The sequence below is a fragment of the Phymastichus coffea genome, unplaced genomic scaffold, assembly GCF_024137745.1.
Source record: "Phymastichus coffea isolate CEN01 unplaced genomic scaffold, Cenicafe_Pcof_1.1 PCOF00099, whole genome shotgun sequence".
In the NCBI taxonomy this organism is placed as follows: Eukaryota; Metazoa; Arthropoda; class Insecta; order Hymenoptera; family Eulophidae; genus Phymastichus; species Phymastichus coffea.
The window spans coordinates 230,688-255,683 of record NW_026706910.1 but is presented as its reverse complement, the minus strand read 5'-3'; the positions used below and the strand labels follow the sequence as shown (position 1 = coordinate 255,683).

At 38.5% G+C, this 24,996-nt stretch overlaps 2 protein-coding genes across 5 annotated transcripts in view; both read left to right on the top strand.

Moving 5' to 3' along the window:
• Positions 1–6,293, top strand: part of LOC131670027 (uncharacterized) — a 30,877-nt gene extending 24,584 nt beyond the window's left edge. For 2 of the 3 annotated variants that reach the window (XM_058945321.1, XM_058945323.1), the window contains 5 exons: positions 1,999–2,366; positions 3,871–4,525; positions 4,599–4,731; positions 4,805–4,939; positions 5,635–6,293. In XM_058945321.1, coding sequence (XP_058801304.1) covers positions 1,999–2,366; positions 3,871–4,525; positions 4,599–4,731; positions 4,805–4,939; positions 5,635–6,059 — 1,716 coding nt within the window. In that variant the 3' untranslated portion in view covers positions 6,060–6,293. Of the gene's footprint in view, positions 1–1,998; positions 2,367–3,870; positions 4,526–4,596; positions 4,732–4,804; positions 4,940–5,634 lie in introns of all 3 variants that reach the window. The other variant, XM_058945322.1, reaches the window with a different exon arrangement.
• An 11,515-nt stretch (positions 6,294–17,808) lies between these two features.
• LOC131670062 (serine-rich adhesin for platelets) lies at positions 17,809–24,918 on the top strand. 2 transcript variants are annotated; one of them, XM_058945385.1, is made up of 9 exons: positions 17,809–18,312; positions 18,951–19,136; positions 20,161–20,295; positions 20,922–21,046; positions 21,129–21,333; positions 21,704–22,005; positions 22,683–23,702; positions 24,026–24,478; positions 24,718–24,918. In XM_058945385.1, exons 1-9 carry the CDS (start codon positions 18,207–18,209, stop codon positions 24,895–24,897), a joined length of 2,712 nt encoding a protein of 903 aa, XP_058801368.1. In that variant the 5' UTR covers positions 17,809–18,206; the 3' UTR covers positions 24,898–24,918. The 2 variants fall into 2 exon arrangements, with proteins under 2 accessions (XP_058801368.1, XP_058801367.1); XM_058945384.1 differs by having other exon boundaries at positions 21,704–22,077.
• The last annotated feature ends 78 nt before the right edge of the window (positions 24,919–24,996 follow it).

Here is a 24,996-nt window from a genome sequence, read left to right as displayed (position 1 = left end):
CCTTCGTTTATTATTATCGTTACTTCTTCCTTTCCTTCTTTGCTCACTGAAAAGTGAACGTTGTGTAAGATAAAAAGAGGAAAGTTTGTTGTTCTCAAACTCTGTTAAGAAAGCTTTTCTTATTAATGCAAGCTTTGTAGAAAAGAACGACAGGCAATCGATATTTTATTCAAGAAACGAGTTCCGGTTGTAAAATTATATCCGTGTCCAAGTTTTTCATGGATCATTAAATCGCGTTGCTTCAACTTTTCTTATTGATTTTACACAGTAAAAAGGCAAATGAAACCAATTCCCCGGAAAATGGAACCACTAATATACTCCTCAACGATAGCACCCGACAAATTTTTCCAACGCTCGAATTGAATTCTATCGGAGAAAAGCTCAATAGCCTATAAATTATTTATAAAAATAATAGTTTCCGTGGAGAGGCAGTAAAAGAAAAACCTCGCTTGATCGAGTACTCTCGAACATTCGACCCTTTCCTTCTCAGAGAAGCTTCCGTTACCAACAAAAATATTTCACTAATTGGACTTGAGATGCTTTCCTTTGTTTTGATTTCATTTTGTTTTTTTTCCTTTTCTTATTTTTGTTCATGCTCCGGTTATTAAAAACCAAAAAAGCCACAGTTCTATCGACGCTGCGCGCGCGGAGAGTAATAAACGTTTGATGAGAGTGCGTAACTCGAACCTGCGGTTTCCGTTGGCAAAGAGTACCTGCAATTAAGAGAGAAGCTCGCGTAGCCAGCCATAAAACTTATCGGGCAAAACTGTGGACTTGCTACAATTACACGGATTCGCTCTCCCAGTGCTATTGCATTCTGAGAGATAGGTTTCATAGGCGAGCTCGCGATCGCTAAGAGAAATGAATTGTCTCGGCACTGATTAATATTATTCACTTCAAAACATTGATTTGTACCTATATTCATTTCGAGCGCATTCAATTAAGTTGTTCGATTGATTCGCAAGGTTATTACAGCTGCGTCATGATTTATCCAAGGAATACTAATATTTATTATATTGTCATCCTCCTCACTGCAGCTATTATGCTTTTGAACAGGCTATCGACAGACGTTTAATAAGTTTTCGATTGGATGGACATTCGTCGATGACGTGTGCCGGCAAATCATTTGAATATGGCTAAATGAGAATTTCGATTCTGCGATCTCCAAATGCGTGCGTTACGTCAATAAATCCCAAACGTTTGGTCGTGTTATTTATTCTTCTTTTTTAAAAGCCCACGTTGCATTTTTAATTTCGACGTTCGGAGAAAGAAAAAAAAAACGAGGTCAAAAAAATATACACATATATGCGCTTGATGATGCGAAACTCACGCCGTGCGTCAAATTAGGTACTTTTATTTAATCCTTCGTAGTGACTGCGCGAGAGTTATAACTTTTTTAAAATCGCTATTTCCCGACCCCCCAAAGTTTTTTTCCCGACGAAGTTTAATGTTGCAAACTTAGTTTCGCTTCGCGATCTTCTTTCGACTTGTAAGCGACGAAAAAGATATATAAGAGATACTTATATATTTTTCTGTGTACTCCGCGTCTTGAACGATCATCTAATAAGGAAACGAATATTTTCTTCTTATGCGCCAATGTTTACCGTTCAGATTCGATATTCTTCCGCAGTTTTTCCTGCTGAAATGCACAAAAATATATTGCTATTGACAGAAATATTTAATAAAAAGGAAACTCGAGACAAGTATGCGCACGTCGGAGAAAAGCAAGTGGCCATTGAATTATATATTTCGCTTCTTTCGCCCGAACGTCGCATCCTCTCAATTGATTAATCAATTCGCACATGATTCTATCGTGGAAATAACTGTCAGCGGCGTATGCGATCGCTCACGGGAACATATCGAAAAGGCATCGCTCGGCACGTGTTCGAAAACGAGCCTCCTCAAACGAGAGCCCCGATAAAAAAAAGAAAAATAAACAAAAATCACTACTATAGCCATAAAAAGGAGAAAAAAACGTTTGCTTGTTTGTTGTTGCAGCTGACGGAGGATTCGGGCAGTTTGGAATTGGAAGTGACGTCGGCGAGTTTGTTGGTGCCAGCGCAGCGACAGACCCGCGACAGACGTCACTCAGTGCCGCTGGGCGTGAGCCGTAGCCTGTCGCTGGCGCCGAAGCCGACCACAGGTCGCCGTGACAGCGCGCCGCGCTCCGGCGCAACACTGCTGCCGCCGCGCATCTTCTACCCGCGTCCCAGTCATTATCAATCCTCGCCAGCGAACATCACCGGCTTGAATTCACCCGAGCGACCGGTCAGCGCGGAGAACTTACTTCCCGAGCCAACCATCGCCAGCATTGCCAACAGTCGGGAAGCATCCCAGCTCTGCAGTCTTGTTCAGCAACAACCTTGGTGCGTTCCTTTGTCTGTGCCTCTCTAACGCGTAAGAGGATTTCGAAAGCCAATGGGCTTCCTCGTTCAATGGGCCATCTACATCGAAAAGGCCAGCCTTTTGACAGATTTTCCCCCCTTTCGGCTTACTAATCAAGTCCTGCCTCTGCCGACGAGGTGAATAGGCGCCTTCCTTTTGTTTTTATTTCACCTCGGGCTCAACGCGTTAATTCCGTTACGCTAACGCAATTTTCCTTCGCGGACGAAAAAAAGAATAACATAAAATGTTGCATTTATTTTTTCATCCCACCATCCGCGAGTAAATAATTCCGTTACGCCGCAGACCGGAAGTTCATTACGGATACGCAATTAATTGATTACGCGCCGCGGGCGTTGTTTTCTCGGTTTTTTCTTTCTTCTTCTCTTTTTATTGGGATCTGAAATTTTCAAAGGTACTTGATAACGGCTGTTGCGTTCAATTGAGCTTATGAGTTTGGAACTCAAAATTGTTCAAAGTGACGGGCTCAAGGGAGCTCGCGAGCCGCGAGGAAATGCTCGCTACGCTGAGTTTCGCGTAGGATAAGACGACGAGAGTAAAGTTGCACAGATCTCGAGGAAAGTCGCGTTATAAAAGCCGGGCGAAAAATTGATATTGAGCTTCATAGCAAAAGCGTATATACCAAAACAATATCGAAGCACCGTATACACATTCTTTGCCGAGCCAGGGGAAACTAGTTTATTGCTTGTCGGTAAAAGTCTTCTCTCGCGCGAGAGCTCTTTTATTATCTCGAGATTGAAAATTTTCTATTTTCGCGCGCGCGCGGGAAGCATCGCGAAACACTTCTCTCGCTCTCCGGTAGCCGAAATCCTCGGCGCTCGAGCAATATTCAAATCCTCTCTCTTTTTCTCTCTCTCTCTCTCTCTCTCTCTCTCGGGGCTTGTTATTATTGATTAAACGTTCCGCGCCGTCGAAAACAGAGAATGCTTTATAACTGGTTCTCGCGTGCGCGTATGCGTATTCAAATGAAACGTAATCTTTCCTCTTGTTCTCGCACTCTGCTTTTTGCAGCGGCCTTGGCGAACTATCGCTTTCAATTAAATTAAAAGTCGAGAGCGCGCATTTCGGCAGCTCGAATGAAAATATAGTCGCCTCGCGCAGTCGTTCCGTTTGCGAGCGATTCTTCTGATATCTCTGCGGACGATTTGAATATTTCAACGCCAGAAAGAGGCTCCGCGCGCCTTTTTATTTGCCTTCGCGGCAGGCGAGCAAGTGTAGCGATTTAAACGTCATTTGCTTATTGCAAGGTCGTCGACTTCTTCTCCGGCTCGTTTTCTATTTCTGCGAAACAATAACGGCATTTCAACCAAGCTTACGTAAATGCGAAATGCAAATTCGACATTGTTTGATCTCGAGGCTTCCATCTCCGCTCGATCGGCCGCGGCGTTATCGGTTATCGCGCGGCTGTCCTTTCAGACGATCTTGTCGCACAGGCTCGTGTGAAACAAGAGAAACCCGAATTTTCAGGGAGAGCACGCTGTTCGATCAGCCGCCGGCACAGCGCCAAGGCACGCTCACCCGCCAGCAGACCTTCCCGCCTCTTCAGCCGTTCGTGCGAATGCGCTACATGTCGACGACGGCCGAGATGTCGCAATGCTGCACGGAGGTGCTCCTCGAGGCGGACAGCTCGTCGTCGCGCTCGTGCTCGCCAGTGCCGCCGGCCACAGACAGCCCGATCGTCGACAGCTTGCCCCTGCCGCCGAGCGTCACGACGTCGGCGTCCACGGGCGAGTTGAGGAGACACTCGACCCCCGCGCAGTCGAAGTCGAGGTGCACCGCGAGCGCCACCGGCACGGGCAGGAGATTCACCACGATACCACTGACTCAGGAGCCCGGCCAGGAAAGGCAGCACAAAGTTTTCTTCATCGGCAGTCCACCCGACTCGCCGCCCAGATTGACCAGCGCCACGCCGTCGAGCGACAGTGGCAGTGGCAGCGTTCACGGCGAGCCGCGGAAGAGCGCGGACAACGTCAGTTTGCCGGGGAATAAGAGGGATTACAGCGAGACGAGAGGCGAGAAGAGCTCCAAGATGCTCAAGCTGATGAAGGAGAACGTCGACCCTCGGGCTGCCGAGGATATTAAGACTTCGATCGCGATTACCAACAGGCGCTCGAATAATCAGGCATGCTTTTCTCGTGCATTTTATTGGAATTCAGCTCCAGTCCGGATAAAACTGATATAGCAACCTTCCACAGGGCTGGGCAAGAAGACGAGGTTCGGAACCAGTTGGTTTGCAAGTCCATCTGGAAGACACTTGCGTACCAAATCGACCAGTCGAGCCAAACTCCCGACGCGGCTCTGTACCATCTGACATCACTGCACAACCGAGTCAGTTTTTCTTCCACGTGATTCCTCTTTTACATACAGGAAAGGCGTTAGCTAACGATTGTACTTCTCGTAGACGGAGGACCTAATCGAATCGGACTGAGCATGCGATCTGCTGACAAACAGTTGGGACCAAGTAGTAAACGTCGATCCAGTTTACCCCATGAAACAGCCATCGGCAATTTACTCAGCAATTTCACTCAACTTGCAGGTAAACCAGATCTACGGCGCACAGCTGAATTGTCTCACGCGCGTAGCGAGACAAAAAGACCTCGACATCCTTTCAACGCGCAATCTTTGTCAAGCTACAAGCTCGCTCGCGCGCGCGACTTTTCATCGTTAAAGCTATCTTAATGGGAGCTCTAATTTTTAGATTTTCCAATGGATTCGATGAGACTTGACGAGAATTATATCGATTCAACCAACTTCTTTCTTTTTCGGTTGAGAACACGACGTGTAGAGTTTGCTTGAAAAACTGATCAAGAATGTTGAACAACCAATATTTGAGATTTTCGAAAGATAAATTTCAGTGCAAATTCTAACTGTCGGTTTTTGTATGTATACGTAATTCATACTGTGGATTATTTTTTCACCAAATATATAGCAACCCTTAATATTATTGCGCTAATTAAAAGAAGATAATTTTCGAATTAAGTTTGATTGCTATTAAAACTGGAAAAATGTAGATCCTAAACATGCAAATTTCAAGAACACTATAATTATGTAAATCAAAACTTTTAAAAATAATTGAAAATTTGCATGTCATAGATAGTGTTTTCGATTATACTATTATAATTCTCTTGTGTTGCAAATATTTTTCCCTGAAGCATTTATGTACAAGCAAAAAAACTAACAGATCAATCGCTGAAATATAGCTGTAAAACTAATCGATCTACGTCGTTACAGCTGATCGCGAGAACTATCCGTTGAACAACAACAACAACAACAACAATAACAATACAGGCAGCAATAACAACGGTTTCACTCGTTCAGCAATGGTCGAGGGAAGCCTAGCAACGCAAGTGGGCACAATTCTTAGTTCCCATCGTGGTTCCCTACCAGCGGACATATCCGAATTCCGACCGGACTTTGGACGCAATAATGGTGGCAAGTCACGCATCAATCGAAGCAGTAGCAAGAAATTGCTTCGTCGTCGAAGTAGTGGTGGCCCAGAGATGTTCGTTACGGATGGTGGTAACGATGAAAATCATCCACGATCTACCGCGTCCAATAACAGACAATCAGTACCACCGCCAACGTCGATCCACTCTAAAAGGCGTGGATCATTACCCATCGACATGCTCGGCGCAGTGCGTTACGTTCACAGATAGAATCGGCGCCCTATTCTGTACATACACGAGAGCTGAATTCTCATTTCGTTTGTTGGCTCATTGCTATTATAATAATTATTACTTTATCATTATTATCATCATCGTCATCATCATCGCCATCACCATTATTATTTGTATTATTGCGTTCGTATAACTTATTGTTCTTTCGTGATTTTTCGCGACGGTCAGTTATGTATATATTGTACAATAATAACGAATATGGTTTTAATTTAATATTATCTCGAACGGTTTTTATTTATTTCGGATTAGTCGTTAGTGCGTGTATAGAGAATCGTTTCTCTCGTGTTCAAGGCCCTATTACAAGATATTTGTCTCATTCAAAATGAAATACAATCGACAGCAACGACACGTGTGAACGTGCAAGTCAGTGGGTGTACGAGTGTGAATGTATGTGTTTGAGTATGCGGTTACCCTCGCCGTTAATAATTGTTCACGCCTATGTATCAGTTTTGTTCAAAAGGGGGTCGTCCGGCAATGCACGTATGCGAATGAGAAAGAGATAGAAAAAGAGAGAGAAAAAGATCTGTTATAGTTGGCCGATGTTTTTACTAAGTATTTCTTATTCGAGATGTAGGCATTGAAAGTTGTACATTCATCAGCCCATCAAAGGGTATATATAAATATCATTTCTCTGCCATACGATATCAATTGTAGATAAAAAAACGACGGATTTTTGTACAAACATATGATCAACTTCCTTGCACAAAATCGTCGACGTTTGATACCGGAATCAATTGCATTGCTTTTAATGTGCTCGCTACACGTCTTATAAATATATGTTGATCGTTAAATCAAATGAACAAAAAAATAATCTTATGAAATCTCTCGATGTCTCTCCTACCCCCCCCCCCTCTATTAGTGTCATTATTATATTATTACACGAGTCTTCCCGTGATAAATTTCTAAAAGTCTAGTCGTTGAAAAAATATATATGTGCAAGTTGTGCACGCCAAGTTCTAGCGTGCCATATTTGTTGATTCGGGCTATTCTTCGCTATTTTTATTTTTCGAGCATAAATATAATTGTCTTTTCTTATAATTTCGAAAAAATTAATAAAAGAAATAAAAATATACAACAGGGTTGCATAATGATAATTTACGCAATTATCAAACAAACAACAGATAAAACAAAAATAAATCTATAAGTACCAAGAATGAACAAGACTGGTAGAGAAATACTGCGCTGAAAAAGCATGAATTTAAGAAAAAATCAGCACACAATCTAGTTTTTGAAAAATTAATTTCGATTTTAATAATATGATGAAATATTGATCACTTTTTCTTTTTGTTCGTCTTCTTTATTTCAATTTACATTTTTTACTACCTTTATGTCTGTTCACTAACGTCAAAATATAAGTACACATATTAAGACTTGAATACACACACACGCGCGCGCGCGTATACACATATATATGTATATGAGGAGACATTGTACAAACCAGAATCAAAATTCAAACTTTTGCAAAGTAAAACAACATAATATTTATAACTGTACAAAGTTTCAAAGTCACCCACACATTTTGCTTCTCTTTCACGATGAGCTATGCTCGTTCAAATTTTTTTTGTAATATTTAAAAATAATAAGCGCAACAGTAGCACTAGTTTAGTAACATCAATGTCTTGCGTTTTGTCGTTTCATCAGACTGGCCGTAACTAGTGTCATTGCAATTTCGCTAGAGGCGTGTATGAAGATTGAGAAGGTCTAACATAATTAATGAAACTGCCGTATGCAAAAACCAGCTATGTAAGTTTTCTCGAAAGACTCGTCGATGGTTTTTTATAAAATAAAAAAAAAATTTATATACGTTAGGTAATTCGTCGAGAAACATTTTTCGAAAAATTTTTTTTACTTTCATTTTAGTATAATATGAAAATGTGCATATTAGATCGCTAATTACTAAGCATTGTACGATAATGAAAATTCATATGACATACGAAAACTTAGAACTGTATATAGCTGGTTATTCCATAGAGCGGCTAAATTGTAATTGTAATAATGAAACCATTGTCACACGAGTTTACCTTCCTAAGTCGTAGTTAATCTTTCATACATTTCATCGTCACATTCATATCGTCATTGTTGTTGTATTTAAATAAAATAATACCTCGAAGAAAAAAAACAAGAAGTGTTTATATAGATAGTCTTAGTGAATTAGACAATAGAAAAAAGAAACAAAGTGTCGTAAAACGAAAAAAAAGGTGTTTTTTTGATTAGTTAGTAGTAAAAATACTGCGAATAAACAGCGTAAGAGTGAGAAATGAGAATAAAAATGAACGTAATCGTCGTGATTTTTTTAAAAACAAATACACACCGTTGTACCCGAGAAAGTATAAATAAATAAATAATCATTGCGTGTATCACGCCGATAATGCGCGAGAAAAAAAATCAAAAAACGTTAATCAAGTTTCAAGCTACTTCCGAAATATCCCTCAACTTTTCGCACTCTCAAAAATGCTCATCTCAGTCTTTTGACGTATACTCATTCGTCTTTTACTTAAGCCCCTCTCCATCATGTGCATAGATATATATAGATACGCGTTGAAAACAGACAATTTGGCTGTACGATTATTCTTTGATAAAGCGAAATTAGAGATTGCAGGTTTATGACAAATGCTTTTTGACATGCTGTTTGCGCTAAAGCAATTTTTGATATTTTTGCATAGCCATTTTATGAAAGAAAAATAGACAAAAATAAGATCTAATTGTTTTTGATAAATTAGCTGAACAAAATTACCCAGAACTGCTTTAGCATAAACTGTAAATCAAACGCTATTTGTTATAAATCTGTCGAATCACAATATTATCAAAATATGACTATGGAGCGGCGAGTCTCGCCTGTTTTCAACACGTATTTGTATATTTGTATGTGGTAGGAGGGCAGCTTAAATGATGTCATCTCCGGAAAGTATAACGAGAACCAAAATAAATTACAAACTCTCTTAACGTTCGAGTCGTTATAATGTGTATTCTCTGTATATAAATAAAGCAAACAAACAAAAAACCGATGGATTGATCTATAGATTTAGGACGGATTAATTAAAAAAAAGCAAAACCGACATGTTCACAACTAGTTGAGCACGCACATATTTTATCTGAGAACTCTTCGAATGTGAGAAGGACAATTGTTGACGCGTTGCGGAATTTGTTTTCAAAGCTTGCCAAAAATGTAGAAATGAGTAAAAGAGTGTCGTTCCTCTGAAAAAACAAGTCGTCTTTTATTTATAAAATTGTTGAATTGATTGCGATGATCTTTTGGATCTTGTATCTCGTTAAACATTGTAATCCATTCGGGGATGACAAGATTGTTAACTGCTGATTATTTTTCAGTGAACATTGGTGAAGTGAGAATTCGAACGATTATTCCTATGTGAAATGCGACGTGTGATGAACATGTGTATAGTAGATATATAAAAAAGGCTACCGTAATCTGCGCTGACTAGATGTAACTTTATTGGTTTAGCCGAAGATTTGGCAAAATTTTTTTGTCATTATCAAGGGCACAATAGCAATAAAGTTCCATTTAATCTACATGGATCACTCTATAGTCTTTTTATTCACCTGACGTATAAGAGTAGACACTTTAGCCAACTTTGATTATTATGTGTATTGTATCAACTGCGATTCTTATACGATATGGCTTAAGTATCTCTCTAACTCTGACCTATTTCGTCTATTTCACTCTTTTTTTTCATTTATTTTTTCCCCTTCTCTTCTCGATTTGTCGAATGCTATAGCAGCACATATGTCGCTTATACTAATAAACACCGAATTGGGCTCGAGTGTAAAGTGATCTATAAATTAGACAAGTACATAGAATGGAAATAAAACGAAAGAGAGATTTCCCTCCTTCCGAAAGTCCGTCTCCTGCCTCCTCCTCTATTATGCTTACTAATACTCGATCTATCTTTTTTTCTTGGACACAAAAGGTTTTTTCGAGTGAAATTGCCACGACTTTGGCGTCGCATAATGGCGCAAAGTAAATTCGAATAAAAACTAAGTGTACAATCTCTGCGTAATGCCCTAATACTATAGTATAGATACGTCAATAATGTCGTAAAATACTTGACTTGTCAACCTGTCGAGACTGATAAGCAACTCAAATTATAAATGAAAAAATGGGAGCGTACGTGTAAAATGACTGCCCTAGTTAGACAAATTTCATTGAATACAATAAAGAATGGTTAAAATATCACGCATGTCGTTTATTATTTCTCTCCCATGAATTATCAAATGAGAGAACAAATATCCGTACAGTCAAATATTTCTATAGGAATACATATTTTAAGAAGTCGTCGAAGGTCAGAATTTTACCTGAAAGGTCATTTCATTGATTATGTTTGCATAAATTTACACATGAATAACTTCAGAAAGAAATCCTATAACATCAAATAGTACAATATATGGAAAGCAAGCTAAACAGGGTAAGTATATTTTCGACTACTAATGAATTAAGAGTAGTATCAGCAATGTTTAGGGACCTATCACAATTCAAGTACGTGAATGTGAAAAGTACATCAGCTGTTGTTCTACTCATACGAATCGACTTCATTTATATCTGTAATAAACCATAAAAATATTTTCACTTTAAATAAGTATTGATGTGCTCAATCGATTTGAACAATTCTTAATCGCCTGCATCAATTTTTCAAACGTTCCATTTAATAGTTTAAATAGTATCATACATTTATAAACTTCTTCGACGAATAATCTTTTACAGAAACTGGACGTAGCTGAAGTGCTACTTGGAATTGAAATTGAATTATAATATTACATTACATTTTCTGGTAGAATGATGAAGGAATATTATAATATTTCTAAAGTGGTTTCTCAAAACATAGAGTAAGGACAATGCAAATGATGAAAAATAAGAATTTTATTTTTATATTACCAAAAAAGCATTAAAAGTAAAATAATCATTATATACATACTAACAACTTGTAGAGGATACTATGATGGTTCAATATACCGTCTTGATAGAAATTAATGCGTATATTTAACATTAATATGCAAATAAATAAAATAATGTACAGTGGCTTTAAGATATATATAATAAAATATAGTATGTAATTAAAGTCATAAATTTAGATGAGATCGAGGCAGTGATCTCATCATTGTTACAGATACAACGTAATATAACGACGGGCAAAAGTAGTTTCGATCAATGTATTCTGCGCCCTGTATCACAAATATGCCCACGAACCTAAATATATCAGAGTTGTAATGATGACATCTTTTAGATTCGAGCGAGTACATTAATACTATTTTGTCGTATAATAATTATGAGGGACAATCAGAAAAAAATATTAAGGAAAAAGATGAATTCCAATAACTTAAAAGTGTAAAATTATCAGTAATTTTGTATGTATTTGATAAGGCCCTCGAGAATATACAGTTTCTAATTAATTTAAAAGTGGATTTTGCAAAAAAAATTGTTTTTTCTTAAATTGATTAGCAATCGTGGGAATTTCATGAAAAAAGGGATAATTTCACATTAGTGATAACAAAACTTTTCTAAACAATCAGTTAGAAAATTGTTCAATTCTTTCACAGTCTTTTCCAAATAAAAGTTCAATCCAAGCAAATAAGTTATAAAGTAGTTTGTCACTTGATTTGGAAAACTCGATAAAAAAAATTCATCAACGAAAAGAAGATCATTATCGCAATAATCTATGACCGAGCAAGTCTTTTATCGAAATGAAACAAATGGTGATTTGAGCAATTTTTTGCTTGTACCTTCATCATTCTTTATACTTTTATAAAAAATACTCAGCCAAATGTACCGTCTGCGAATTGGAATGATAATGTGTGAAGAATAATTCTATATAAAAAAAATTAATTGGTTTTAATGATTTAAAGAATTCTGTCCCTCGATGCCTACGCACAAACATATTAAATCTTCTAATCTAGTAAATAAAGTACATATGAAAAATCAATAATACAAACCTTTTTGATTTGAAAAATTAAGAAACTAGAAATTTATCGACGTAAGCAACAAAATATTAATTATCACCAAAATATCTTATATTTTATAATAATAATTTATATTTATAATTATATTTATTTTATATTTATAATCAAAATATTCTTCATAACTGCAATAGTTACTTAATATTTATGCATACGAAACGTTTAACCATTTTTCAAGAATTGCTTTTATTAATATTTGAGTTGGATTACTTAAAGGATTTACACATCTAATTAATAAATACACTGCGTGTTAGCTTTGCAAAGAAAAAGTCAATTTATTTTCAACGTTATGTTTTTACGTGTTATAAATTTTAAAATTTATATAAAGTCAGTGCAGTAAAAGTGATAATTTTCATCAGCGAAATATATTTTTAAAGTAGACACGTTCGATTAAAGAGTTTCAGACTTCAGAGCGTTGTGGACTCCCCATCCACGATATACTCCCCCACGAATATATCAATACCCTTTCGTTTTTACGAATCTATCAATGCCGTACGCATTTCTTTTTGAAAGAGCATCCCGAATCATGGTTACCTAATTTCGATACCGGATTCCAAAGCCACTTTACGATACTGGCTCTGCTCTGCCACCGTTGCTCTAAAATTTGATTATATGGTCATTGTCAGCTTTTCAGAGGATCGACATTTGCCAAAGACGACATTTAGATATGACAGTTTAAGCGTGTTCTCTGTAAGGTTGATGAGTGATGCATTGAAAGGTACGCACGCTGACATCACGACCAATGAATTTGCGATTTTGGCAGTAACCCATTTTTGTCAGTTTCACATACACTCTGTACATTGATTTATTTACTGTTTTTATATATAACTCGAACTCGAATCTTTTAATAGCCCCTTAATTTAACCTTATCGCTCATTAGCAATAAATAACCTTGTCAAAAAGTTGATCATGATTTGAAATACGATAGTCACTGGAAATGAATTGGGCTAATCCCCGATATCTATACGCGTTTTGTTACATTTGGACAATGCGTGATTTTGGTAAAAATTTTCGTTCGAGTGCTGAATAAATGTAAAAATGAGTTGTTTTATAAATTATGGTGCTCTTATAAATCTATTGACCTAATTGAAAGTATTATTGCGATGTCTAGGCATAATCCCCCCTGGCATTGAAGAAAACTTGGCCAAACTATTGCGATCAAAATTAGAAGGAGAAGCACGTGCTACGGTGGTAGGACTGACTTTTGCCACCTTGGATGAATTGCTAAATCATTTAGCTGATATATTTGGTCCCACTCAAATCTTTAATCAATTGCTAGAATAATTAAGTAATGAATTTCAAAGGTATGAGGAAAATGTATTAACATTTGGAAATAGGCTACGATTATTAAGCAGTAAAATTAATCAAACTAAAAAGAGGGAAGAAAAATTAGAATCCGTAACGCCTACACAAAAACAGATTATCGAACAGAATATATTCGAATATTTTAAAAGAGGTTGAAACCCTGATATACGACTAAACTTATCTATCGATACCACCGTTTTAAACGTACTAAAGAATACGATAAAGGTCGAAAAAGATCTAGAGTCACAATTTATGTTACAAGCTTGGGTCGGTAATAACAATCCTCGTTCACTAAAGTCAATAACACGCTGCCAAATATGCAACGAAGATGGCCATGATGCTCTAAGTTGTAATGCCATAATTAAAGAAAACAATAACAAACAATGTAATTATTTTCAGAAAACCGATCACGAAGAGAATACATGGTTTACTACAATGGCAAATAATATTATAGTATGTCAAATTTACAACAAAAAGGTTCATGTTACTTCTGATTGCCGTATCCATATTAAATGTTAAATTTGTAATATAAACGGTCATGCAGCCAAAGATTGTAGTAACTGGATTCAACTAAATGCAATAAACGAAATAATTTGTCAAATTTACAGCAAATTAAGTCACTCAGCAAAAAAGTGTCATAGAAATATGAATATTGCCTCCAATAACTACGCTATAGCGGTTATTTGCCGAATCTGCAATAAATCAAGCCATTCAGCAAAAAAAATTAATGAGTCATAAAAGGCAACAAGGTTAAGAAGACAATTCTCAATCATTTTGAGGTCTTCAACTTCTACTGCATTTCCACGTTGTATTTGTTCTAAATTTTGATAAGCAATTTGTTAATTACATAAATAAGAGTGAATATACTACTTTTAATCAAGTTAAATTCACTCATAGCATTATGACCTGTTGAGTTCCAAAGAAAACTTTAAATGAGACAAAATTACCCAAGGATTATTTGAAAGTTCCTGAAGGTAGAACTTGGAATTTGCTGGCACCCATACATTGCCAAGGAACCAAAAGCAAAAGAGGGTACTAATAAATATGTGAAAGCTATTGTAACAAATGTGAAAAAAGTAAAAGAAGAATTCCCCTCACACAATTCAATAATATAAAATAGCGCAATCGAATACTTAATGAATATAAGCCGGACCACCGGTCTCTAAATTGCTTCGCTCAACAGACGCATTCTTCATATGTATATAGCTCGCTCGATAGAACCGTCGAATCCGAGTAATGGATCTTTCATCAATCATATGATACATTTGACAATGACAAAATAACAAACTTGTTACGATCTGATCAAAAGCGGTACATTCTATTTTGTACAATTCGCATGTATTTGGGGACATTAAAATTAATCAAAATATAATCAGACCAGCCATACTTGCAGGCAGTATAGATCAAAATGGACGTTGTGACTATGATAGTTATTCTGACGTTTAAAGAAGTTGGAATTCAGTAGTGGTTTAAGCTAAATTAAAATTAACTCTAAGAGAATATATCGCTTCTATCGATCTAGATAATGATCAAATAGTATTACATAGCTAACGAGATTGAGATATCTTCTTGTATCAAATAATTTTACCTAACTAATTATTTTAAAAAACAGTGATTAATAGTAATAATAATAGATAAAATAAAAATATATTATAGGAAAAAGCAATCATTTTTTTATCGGCGCCCGCGAATAATGAGCCATTTACCTGGCAAGCCATTTACAGTAATTCCAAAATGATCACGAGCCCTAGAATCTGAAGCCATTATTTTTGTCCACCCTTAAGATTTTCCTGTGCATCGTGGTATTGGTTGATGGAATAAGTAGTGCAGCAGGCCTTCTTACTCTTAGATATAGCAGACCAATCTCAACAAGATACTTTCTGTTTCAAGTACTCTTTATGTTTTCCAAGTGTAGTCTAGTTAACACAAATTTAGTTAGAAGACCAGTGCGATTGAAGATTTTACTCGTGTTCTATTTTTACGTATTCGGTTACTTCAGTTGCATAGTCCGCGGATGTGGTAAATGAAAAACTAGGTTTTTTCCTTTTTTTCTTCTTTTTCCACGAGACCACGCTAAACTTTATTAGTTGATTGATTTCTTTGTCTAATATTTGAGAATATTCATTAAAAACCTATTTGAAATATAACTTTCAATCTTGATGTTTTCATTAAGTTTGACTAAATTGTGACAAAATGGTGGGTTGGATTGGGCTAAACGTAATTTAATCGAACAAATTTTTCATAGGAAATGTAAGTGTTTGTACGTGGCTTTTGCTATATCTACTTTTACTGTGTTAGTACTATTTTCGCTATTTGCATGGGGGGGGGGGGGGGGGGGATGATCATCTAGAATTTTAACGAGCCCACAAATTAAGAAACACTTAAAAACGCATTCCAGGTGTATTGTTTTCGAGGTTCCCCAGCGCCATGTTATTCAAATATCTCTATATAAGATGGAAATATTTTTATTATAAATAATATACATTAAAACAATATGCTGGAATCACTTTAGTTGTTACAAAATATTCAAAATACATTTCTGGTATTAACAATAAAAAAAATCACATAAATCCCATATTGGACAATATATTTCTTAACAGCTACCTATAGGTCGAAGAGAAAACTAGATAACAACGAAATGACCCCAGGTATACCTCACCGATTTTCTTCATATTTTGATATGGTATAGTACATCAAAAAATATTTGACCGGTGTCTTTTCATTCGAGCTAATTCGGTGATTTAAGGGGTGAAAATCGCCTCTAAAGTTCATCCCTAAAACTTATCAAAATAAGGGAATGCAACCCTTATTGTTGAAAATAATACACAAATACTTGTTTCTGAATAACAAATAATGTTTACTTTGTTTCACCTAGAAACTTGAAATAGTGTCCAAGAAATGTGTAAAAATCATTTTTAAGGGTGTACTTTAGAGGTGGTTTTTACCCCTTAAATTGTCGAATTATCACGAATGAAAAGACACGGGTCAAATATTTTTCGATGTACATATCAAAAAATGAAGAAAATCGGTGACTTACACCTGGGGTAGTTTCCTTGTGAGAGTAATCTTATTCGTTCAAGCTTCATACAAGAACTAAAGACTAAATGTCGAAAAAAAACTCAATTTAATATTAATTATTAAAAGATTGTTAATGACAATTGAACCAGTAATACATTGACAATACAGCCAAAAAATTTAGATGCGATAGGGTCAAAATACATAAGAAAAACTGGTTGGTCCATCAGAATTGAAAAGGACACGAGACCGGATGAAGAGACTCAGCGGTATTGTTATAAGCCAAATTTGTTATAAGGTATTGCTATAAAAAAGTCAAATCAACCTGACGGCTACTTTGTGCACGTGTCCATTCGTATTGCGAGCGGTTAGCCGTCTGTTGAACATTTGTATCAAATTATAGCCGGCGAAAGTTGCCGTAAATACCGCTTTCTTGAAATCAGAACAACGGTTTTCACACACAATTTTTTGTGAATATGAAAGAATTATTGTATGAATAGTAATATTAATGATATTTTTAAGGATTATTGAATATTTGAATATTCGAATATTTCGGATAAATGTTTCATTTCTGCAACAGATTTGTCATAACTTTCTTTAAGTACAAATATGAAACTCATCTATCAATTTAAATATAAAAATAGTACTAAAACGTTTATCCTGTTTTTCTAATACATACAAAGCACTCTAAATCAACGAAACTTAAAATAGTACATTTCCTAGCGGGTGTGAAAAAATTTTTTAAGAAACCAGAGATTCAAGGCACTTGTCGAAAGCGGGTGCTGTAACGAGTTTCGTCACAAAGCCTTTTCGCATCAGTTATGGACAGTTTTTTCTACACGAGAGCTAGAAACAAGCGCCGAAGGTGTGATTTCAAAGTTAGAAGACGGAAAAGTATTGCACCCAAATAAATAAAATCGACAAATACATAACATAACACGTATGAAGAGTGTTACTCTCCCACAATTGGTTATACATCAGCTTTCACATAATTTATTCAAATACTTAATTAACTTAATTAAAATACATACACCCATAATTATAAAGTTTGATACAAACATCAACAGATGTCAACTATAAATCTAGTTCCAAGACTACATCCCAAATATGTGATTATTTCAAATTTTTTAACTTTGTTATTTTATTATGTTTACAAATTAAAAAAGGAAGCGAAATATTCAATATTGAAACTGGGCAGAGTTTGGCGCCATATCTCAGTGAGTCGCTTGCGTGCTGCGCATGTATGTGTGTCAAACGGCCGATGGCGCGAAGCTCAGCGATTGGTCGTTGCGTCGTATTGCGCACCGGGCCACGGGTATTCACATACAGTGATCTTTGGTGCGGAAAGGGGTGGGGTGAGAGTGAGAGAAAATCAACCTTCTCTCTCTCTCTTGGCGCGCTCCTCACGAGCCCATCTCCATCTCTGTCGCACTCGCGGTGCAGTATAGCAGGCGATTAGCGCGGCTCACACGCAGCCGAGGAAAACGGACGTTCGAACGTTCGCCGCGTCTTCTCGACGACACTGTCAATCGCTGAGGGATATATTAACGCTAGCTCAGTTCAGTAAATCTTAGACGAGCAACCGGTAACAGCTATCGCGACAAAGTCCGTGTGTGTGTCTACCGCGTCTCTCAAAATGGCGCGGCGGCTGCCGCTGCCGCTGTTCTGCAACTTTAAGGTTATAACGATAAGCTTGCAATTGAATTGAAGTCGCTTGCAAAAGCATTTTGCAGAAGCTTTGATCTTCATCGTCAAGCCGGTGATTGTAAGAAGGTGCTGGTGCTTGTTGTAAGCAACGGTCAAGTGGACACAGTGCATGCAAGTTATGAGGACGGCGGAATGCCCGCAGGCGGTAACAGTCGTTTCCGCGGTTACCCAGCGCGGATGTCCGAGCGCCAGCAGCTTGCGCTTATTCTGCAAATGACTTCCCAAGAAATTACATCAGGTAACTTGTCAATTCATCTTTCAGTTCTCATGTTCTCTCGCTGTCTGCTAGTGCAATTTTCGTCGTTGTGCTTATTGCGCGCGATTTCTTCTCTCGCACAACCACACAGATCTCCCCCCCCCCCCCAACCCTTTCTTAGCCAACAACGAGCACGCGCACCTTCGATCCGGCACTTGCTTTCTTTGTCGCACGCATGAAACTTATGCACCGCGTGTGCATGCCGATAAGAATCAAAACAAACATTAGCACTGTTATTGTTTTGACGACGACGACTTACCTGGAATTCTCGGAAGGGAAAATTATATGGGTCAGTACTAGATTCTAGGTATTTTTTGCTGGGCTTCACGTTACAAAAATGAATGAAATTTTTATTCAAATTTGAACTTTTTTATAGTTAATTTAATAATTTTTACCATTGATTTTTGATATTATGACGTATTAAATTTGAGTAACGTAAGTGTAGATTTATATAAAAACATTTTATTAATATTAAAGTAATGTACATAATTAGTCTATAATTGTTTGATAAATAATATAGGGTTTCTAGTTTATTTCATGATGTCTAACAGCCCTTTAAGGTAATACAGATAAATTGATCAATTATCATTATTATTGATGCATTAATTATTATCTTTTAGGTCAATCATCAAGCAGATCTGAAAGTACACTTCCATCAAACAATACAAGATCTTCACCACTGCACCAGAAAAGTTCAAAGAGCCGATGGTCCAACAAAAATGCCGATCTATTAGATGTAAGCAACTCATATAGCCGACAAGATGACAGGTTACGTCTAAATGGTTGTAATTCAAAAGAACGAAATGGTAAGTTTTATTGGTAATTGAATGGTCTTAGAATTAAAACTTTTCAAACTATTTTTTCTTAAGTTTGACGCTGCTTTATACACTACAAACGGTCGATATATTGACAATATGTCTTTGTATAAATTTTGCAATATGCATTTACCTTAATTATCGCTAACATTTCTCATTTAAACGTAAACATAAAATAGAAAATTTGCCCTAAATGAATTTTGACTAGTTGTGAATATTCAAGCCACTTGATCTTTCACACTAAGTTTTCCGTTAGATAGTTTATTAAGCTACTATGTTATCATTTTCAGATCACAAAAAATATCCGTTTTCCCCAAATCTTTTCTGAAACCACCAATCTTTGTTTTTACAACTAACGCATCAACTTTGTTGGTGTGCTATGCAGTTTCCTATTTTCCCATTATTCGCAGCATTCAGCTAAATCTTTCAAAAATATTTTAACGAAATTTTTCCCTTTAATCAAACATCAATGTACAAAAGTACTGCTACAAAATAGAATTTAGAGCAATTCCTTATCGTGAAAAATGGATCAATAGCACCGTAAATTCTTATGACCTTGATCAGTACTGATCAAAATTGCATAATTAACCGAATGTCAACTCCGTGTTACTTAATCGAACAACAAATATCGACAGATCGAAGCGTTCCCACCGAGTGCTGTCAAGAAATTGCTAACGAGTTTAAAATGTCTGCCTAGCCCACAGTATTCGCGGCTCATTAAACTTTGGCGCCCTGCCTCGCAGCAGATCTGCCTCGATTAAAGTCATTCCCGCTAGGTATATATACGTGTATGCATATCAAGCGGAGAGACCGCATAATCACACGCAAAATGGCGCTGTCGGCGTCTGTCCGCCAGATGCCGTTTGGCTCGTATCTTACACACATACAGATTTATACACGGATATATTATAGTCAGAGTTGGGATATATATCATTTGCTAAATAAGCTTTTAGCGTACGACTGCGCGGTCTCGCAAAATTCGTACTGATCGTTTTGTGCACGCGTGCCTTTGCAGAGTTCGCGGGTTCGAGTTCGCCGGACGAACTGCAGGTGAGGACTGCGAGCCCCGTGGCCGCGGAGTCGCCTGCCGAGTGTGCTGCCGAGGAGTTACCCTCCGATGAGATGCGCAGGACACCGCCACAAAACAAAGGTATGCGCGCTCCGTGGGACGTCTTATGCCTGCGAGCGGCCTCGTCTCCCGAAAACTAGCAGAAGGCCGTGACAGAGGAAAAATTTTTTCCCAATTAGCCGGTCTTTGGTCGCCTCGCAGCAGTACAGCAAGATAGTGAGAGAGGGTGGAAGAGGGGGGAAAGAGAGGGACGAGACGAGACGAGAGAGCACGAGCGAGAAAGTAAAAGAGAAGGAGGGTCGCACGGAGAGGTAGAGGGGGCATCTGTCGTCTCAAGAGAGTGCGTACGTAGGCAGGAGGTAGTCAGTCGCCTCGCGGACTTTGTTCAACTGTCTACAGTGCCACGAGCACTGTACCGCTCTTGCGGATCTCGTCGAGAGAAATATCCCCACGCGCGCACGTCGCGCGCTCTCCATTTCGATAATCGCCATTTAAACGCTATCTCTCTTACACGCTCTCTCTGTCTTGGTCGCTCGTGGAACTCTAGTCGCTAGTCGTAAATATACACGGTGTGCACTCGCTAGCTGTATGCTCCCTTCGACCGCGAGCCAGTGCGTTGGCCTCGTCGCGTTGCGTCTCGTATACCGGGTGACGACAAACGAAGCGTGCACAGGCGTGCATTGAACCTACCACCTTACACGTTGCAGTGGACAGACAAGGCTCGTCCTCACCGCGCGTCACACTCAGGCTTAACCAAGTGCGTGCCGGACGCGATGACTCGAAAAAGCAGCAGCAGTCAGTGAATGCAACACCACGCTCGTCCTCGTCAACGGTAAGTTGTAGTCTTGACGGAAGTCGCGTACGCGATGCGCGCCACGTGACCGACAGATAACACGAGATTCACGCTGATGCAGATGGAGTCGTCGAGCCCGAATGCTGCATCGAGCACGCTAGCTGCGGAAGGTGCCGAGAGTAGTGGGGACGTTTACGAGTTTAAGAGCTCCAAGGAAGCCACGCCGGTTCGCGGTACCAGCACTTCGCCGAATCCCGACAAAGAGAACAAGGACAAGGATAGAGAGAACAGAGAATCCAATGCTGGCGCTGGAAACACTGCTACAGGTTGGTCGTTATGGCTTCAAGAAATTTTTTTTTCTAATATTCGCGAACCACTTGACGAATCGATATTTCTCTGCGACAAGCACGGATAAATGAATCGGTCTCGAGATGTTACCTCGCGCGGAACTTCGATCAAGTCTGTTGAAAATACACTGATCGCTTTCATTTATCAATGAATCATAGCACGTACGTTTGCATTCTTAAAGGCCTGTTGACTGACTGCAACTGAGCTGACCTTGAGAAAAGTTTTGAAATCTTGCTTACATGACATTTTAAAGTTACATGTTTTAGTCTCAGCAAGTTTTTTAAGAAACGTTCTAAGATATTGACCCATGCTTTATGAATTGGGATTCAAAATTTTTTTACTTCACAGGATCAACAGCTGGAGTGGGTACAACCTCATCATCGACCGCAACCTCAACAACAATCACGTCTTCCAGCCCAAATAATCCACAAAATCCAAGCGGTACAATTCCAGCGGATTCGTTGTCAGCATCAGTTGCAACGGCAATGTTGGATGAACCAATGACAGCAGCATCACCGCAGTCATCGAGTTCATCGACTACTTCGACGACGAAACGTGCCTTCGAAAGTGAAGGTGGCCCTGGTGACGAGCAGGACGAGGAAGGCCGAAAAAGAAAGAAAAAGGATGCAACGGACAGCAACCCAAAAGAGGTCGGCAGCTCTAAAGGACAGGCTAGTAATAGGCAGACCGCGGGCAGGAATAACCCCGGTGTCACTGAGAAAGTCAGTACCTCGTACAAAAACCGTTTGACAAGCTTTCGAGGGCTTCTTTCCAAAATGGGACTTTCAAATCCTATATTTTTTTCTTTTCTTTTTTTTTTTTGTTGCAGAAAGTTTCATTTGTTCTAGTTTATTATCGATCGGGAAGAGATTGTTGCAATCAGCGTTATGATCGAAGTGATTCGCTCAAACACAATTTATAAAGTCCTAGCTCGATTAGCTTATAATCACACATTTTCCTTGAACGAAAACTTGATTATTTTGGCTTTAATTAATAATTGTAAACAGAGTCATTCTTATTTTGGAAAAAACCTTCTTACAATTGAATCGTTCATTACACTTTTAAGTAGTTAAAAATGATGCTTTAATGAAACATAATTCTCGCATGTATAAACAAAAATCTATAATTGCTTACAGTACAATTAGAAAACCCTGTATTTCGCAACCTACTTTTACCTACTCGCCTTTCTCTATCATAACAGATGCCAATTTTTTTTTACCGAGTCGATTTATGTAGCCGAAGTAGAACAATAAATAAACGATTCAATTCCGTATCGACCGCAGCAGTGCAGCTTTAACTGATACCTATGTATTCTTCTTTCCAATAGAGTGCCAAATCCAGCAAGCAAACTTCTGCAGTAATCACATCCAAGTCTGGTCAGAGTAGTAGTGAAAAGAGCCCAAGTGCATTGAACGCTAACAGTCCGAAACCTTCGACCACATCCACTGCTTCGAGTAACAACACCAAAGGAGCGACACCGTCAGCTGTAGAATCAGACGGTGAAGACGATCGTTCTAAAAGTTCTGACAGTGGTTCAGCACCAAAAGTTCCACCCTTGAAAATCGTCATCCCGCAGAGCACGACGTCGGAGCAAGAGCAAGGCAATCGTAATGGAAAAAGCACATCGAATAGGAGTCACCAATTGCCTTACGTCGTTGCTAGTTCTAACAGCAACGATTCTATGGACAAAGACCCGGGTACAACTGGAGCTACGAGCGGTACGACTAGTCCATTGGACAACTCAAGTGCGGCGAATAAAGGAGACGAGAAAAAGGACTTCAGCGGAGCTTTAGACAACGATTCGCGTTCAACGCACCATCAAAGAGTTTTGAGAAGTTCAAATCGATCGGGAAACGGTGGGCAGTCTAGTAATGGAGCTTACTCCAATTCTTCTCCTCTGCCTTCGAACGCTGCGGACAGATCCAACAACTCGTCACCACAGCAACGGCATCACTCGCCTACTCCAGAAGCTGGCGGAGCGTCCGAAACTGGAAAATCGGTGTCAACTGATTCGCCAGGACAAGGCTCCACAACTACAATGACGACAAAGTCAAGTAGTACAACAGAAAAATGCGAAAAAGTAGAAGTGAGGAAAGAGCCCGAACCATCTGAAAGTAGCACAAAGAAAGATGCTAGCAGTAGTGAAACGTCAAACGCGTCGTCTCAAGCACCAGTAGAATTGCATCCGAGAAAAAGGAAGATCAAATCAAATAAAGAAGCTCAACAAACAACTACTGCAGAGGCGAAGAGTGATACGCAAGAGACTGCCAGCACTAGCTCTGAGATTCATCCGCATGATCAGCCGATCACAAACTGCTATCAGTTATTCTTGAACATTAGAAAACAGGTGGGTTATTGTTTTTTGTCCAGCAGCCCGAAAGTAGCATTTACCGAACGCGGGTTGGTCGGTAACATGCTAATTTCAACCTCGCTGAGTAAAAAAAATTGTATACGCACCACGGCCGGGAAATAAGTAAGCCCATATCACGTGTTTGCCAACCGCGACTTCGCCTTGATGTCAATTCCCACGTGCTATCGACTTACTAATATTTTCCCAGCCTAGGTACATAATGTACTATTTTTCGTTAAATTTCATTTGGCTACATTATTTACCAAAAGCATTAGTAGTGTAACTTTACTTTAGTAATTTTACCTCATTTTGCGTGTCAGATTGACAAAAGAAGAAAAAATCTATTTCCCGTGCAGCCAAAGCCCCCGCAAGGTTTTAAAGACTACCTAATGAATCGTTGCACATACGTGCTAGCCGGCACGAATAAAGAACCGCTGGTCTGTCCACCGAAAGAACTTCTTGGAGTCATGAGAGAGCTCTATATCGAACAAGAGAAAGAACGTTACAGATTACGAATGCAGCACGTTGTCGAGAAAGAAAAACTAGTCTTATCTGTGGAACAGGAGATACTCAGAGTACATGGCCGAGCAGCTCGAGCTCTCGCCAATCAGTCGCTTCCATTCTCTGTATGTACCATTCTCAAGGACGATGAAGTTTACAATGTTATTACACCCGAGCAAGAGGAGAAAGACAGAAATGCTAGAAGTCGCTACAACGGCAGGTTGTTCCTTAGTTGGCTACAGGACGTTGATGACAAGTGGGAAAAAATTAAGGTAGGTTGCCAAATTATGACTGAATATGTAAATAGCAACTCTATACCCAAATTATCTTACTCGGTAAACATCATTATGTTACGTCGTAATAAGTTGGGTGAGATTAAATTACTCAATGATAAACCGACTAGAATTACTGTACGTAATCTAGTTTAAATAATCATTGAACAGGAAAATCTAGTTTACATAGATATGCTTATATATAGAAGTGGAAAAATAATGTTTGTTCTCGAATTTAGGAAGGAATGTTGTTAAGGCACCATAACGAAGCAGAATCTCTGCACGCCGTACAGTTAATGGACTGGGAATGGAAACTAAAAGAAATCGAGTTCTGTGCGATAGAAGATACACCTCAGGCAGATGATTACCACGTACCCATGGTACACGTCTCCGATGACTTTGATCTATTGCCGGCTTAATGTACTTGGACTGAATTTTTATCTCGTTCTCATTGCATTGCTCTTTAAATAACTTTTCAACACGTTATCTGTGATCTTTGCCGCGAATATGTGAAATAT

Excerpts from the sequence above, each read along its gene's own strand:
- LOC131670062 (XM_058945384.1), top strand. The coding sequence starts at position 18,207 with ATGCCCGCAGGCGGTAACAGTCGTTTCCGCGGTTACCCAGCGCGGATG. Across the intron at positions 20,296-20,921 it reads GACACCGCCACAAAACAAAG|TGGACAGACAAGGCTCGTCC; the intron begins GTATGCGCGCTC and ends TACACGTTGCAG. Across the intron at positions 24,479-24,717 it reads ACAAGTGGGAAAAAATTAAG|GAAGGAATGTTGTTAAGGCA; the intron begins GTAGGTTGCCAA and ends TCTCGAATTTAG.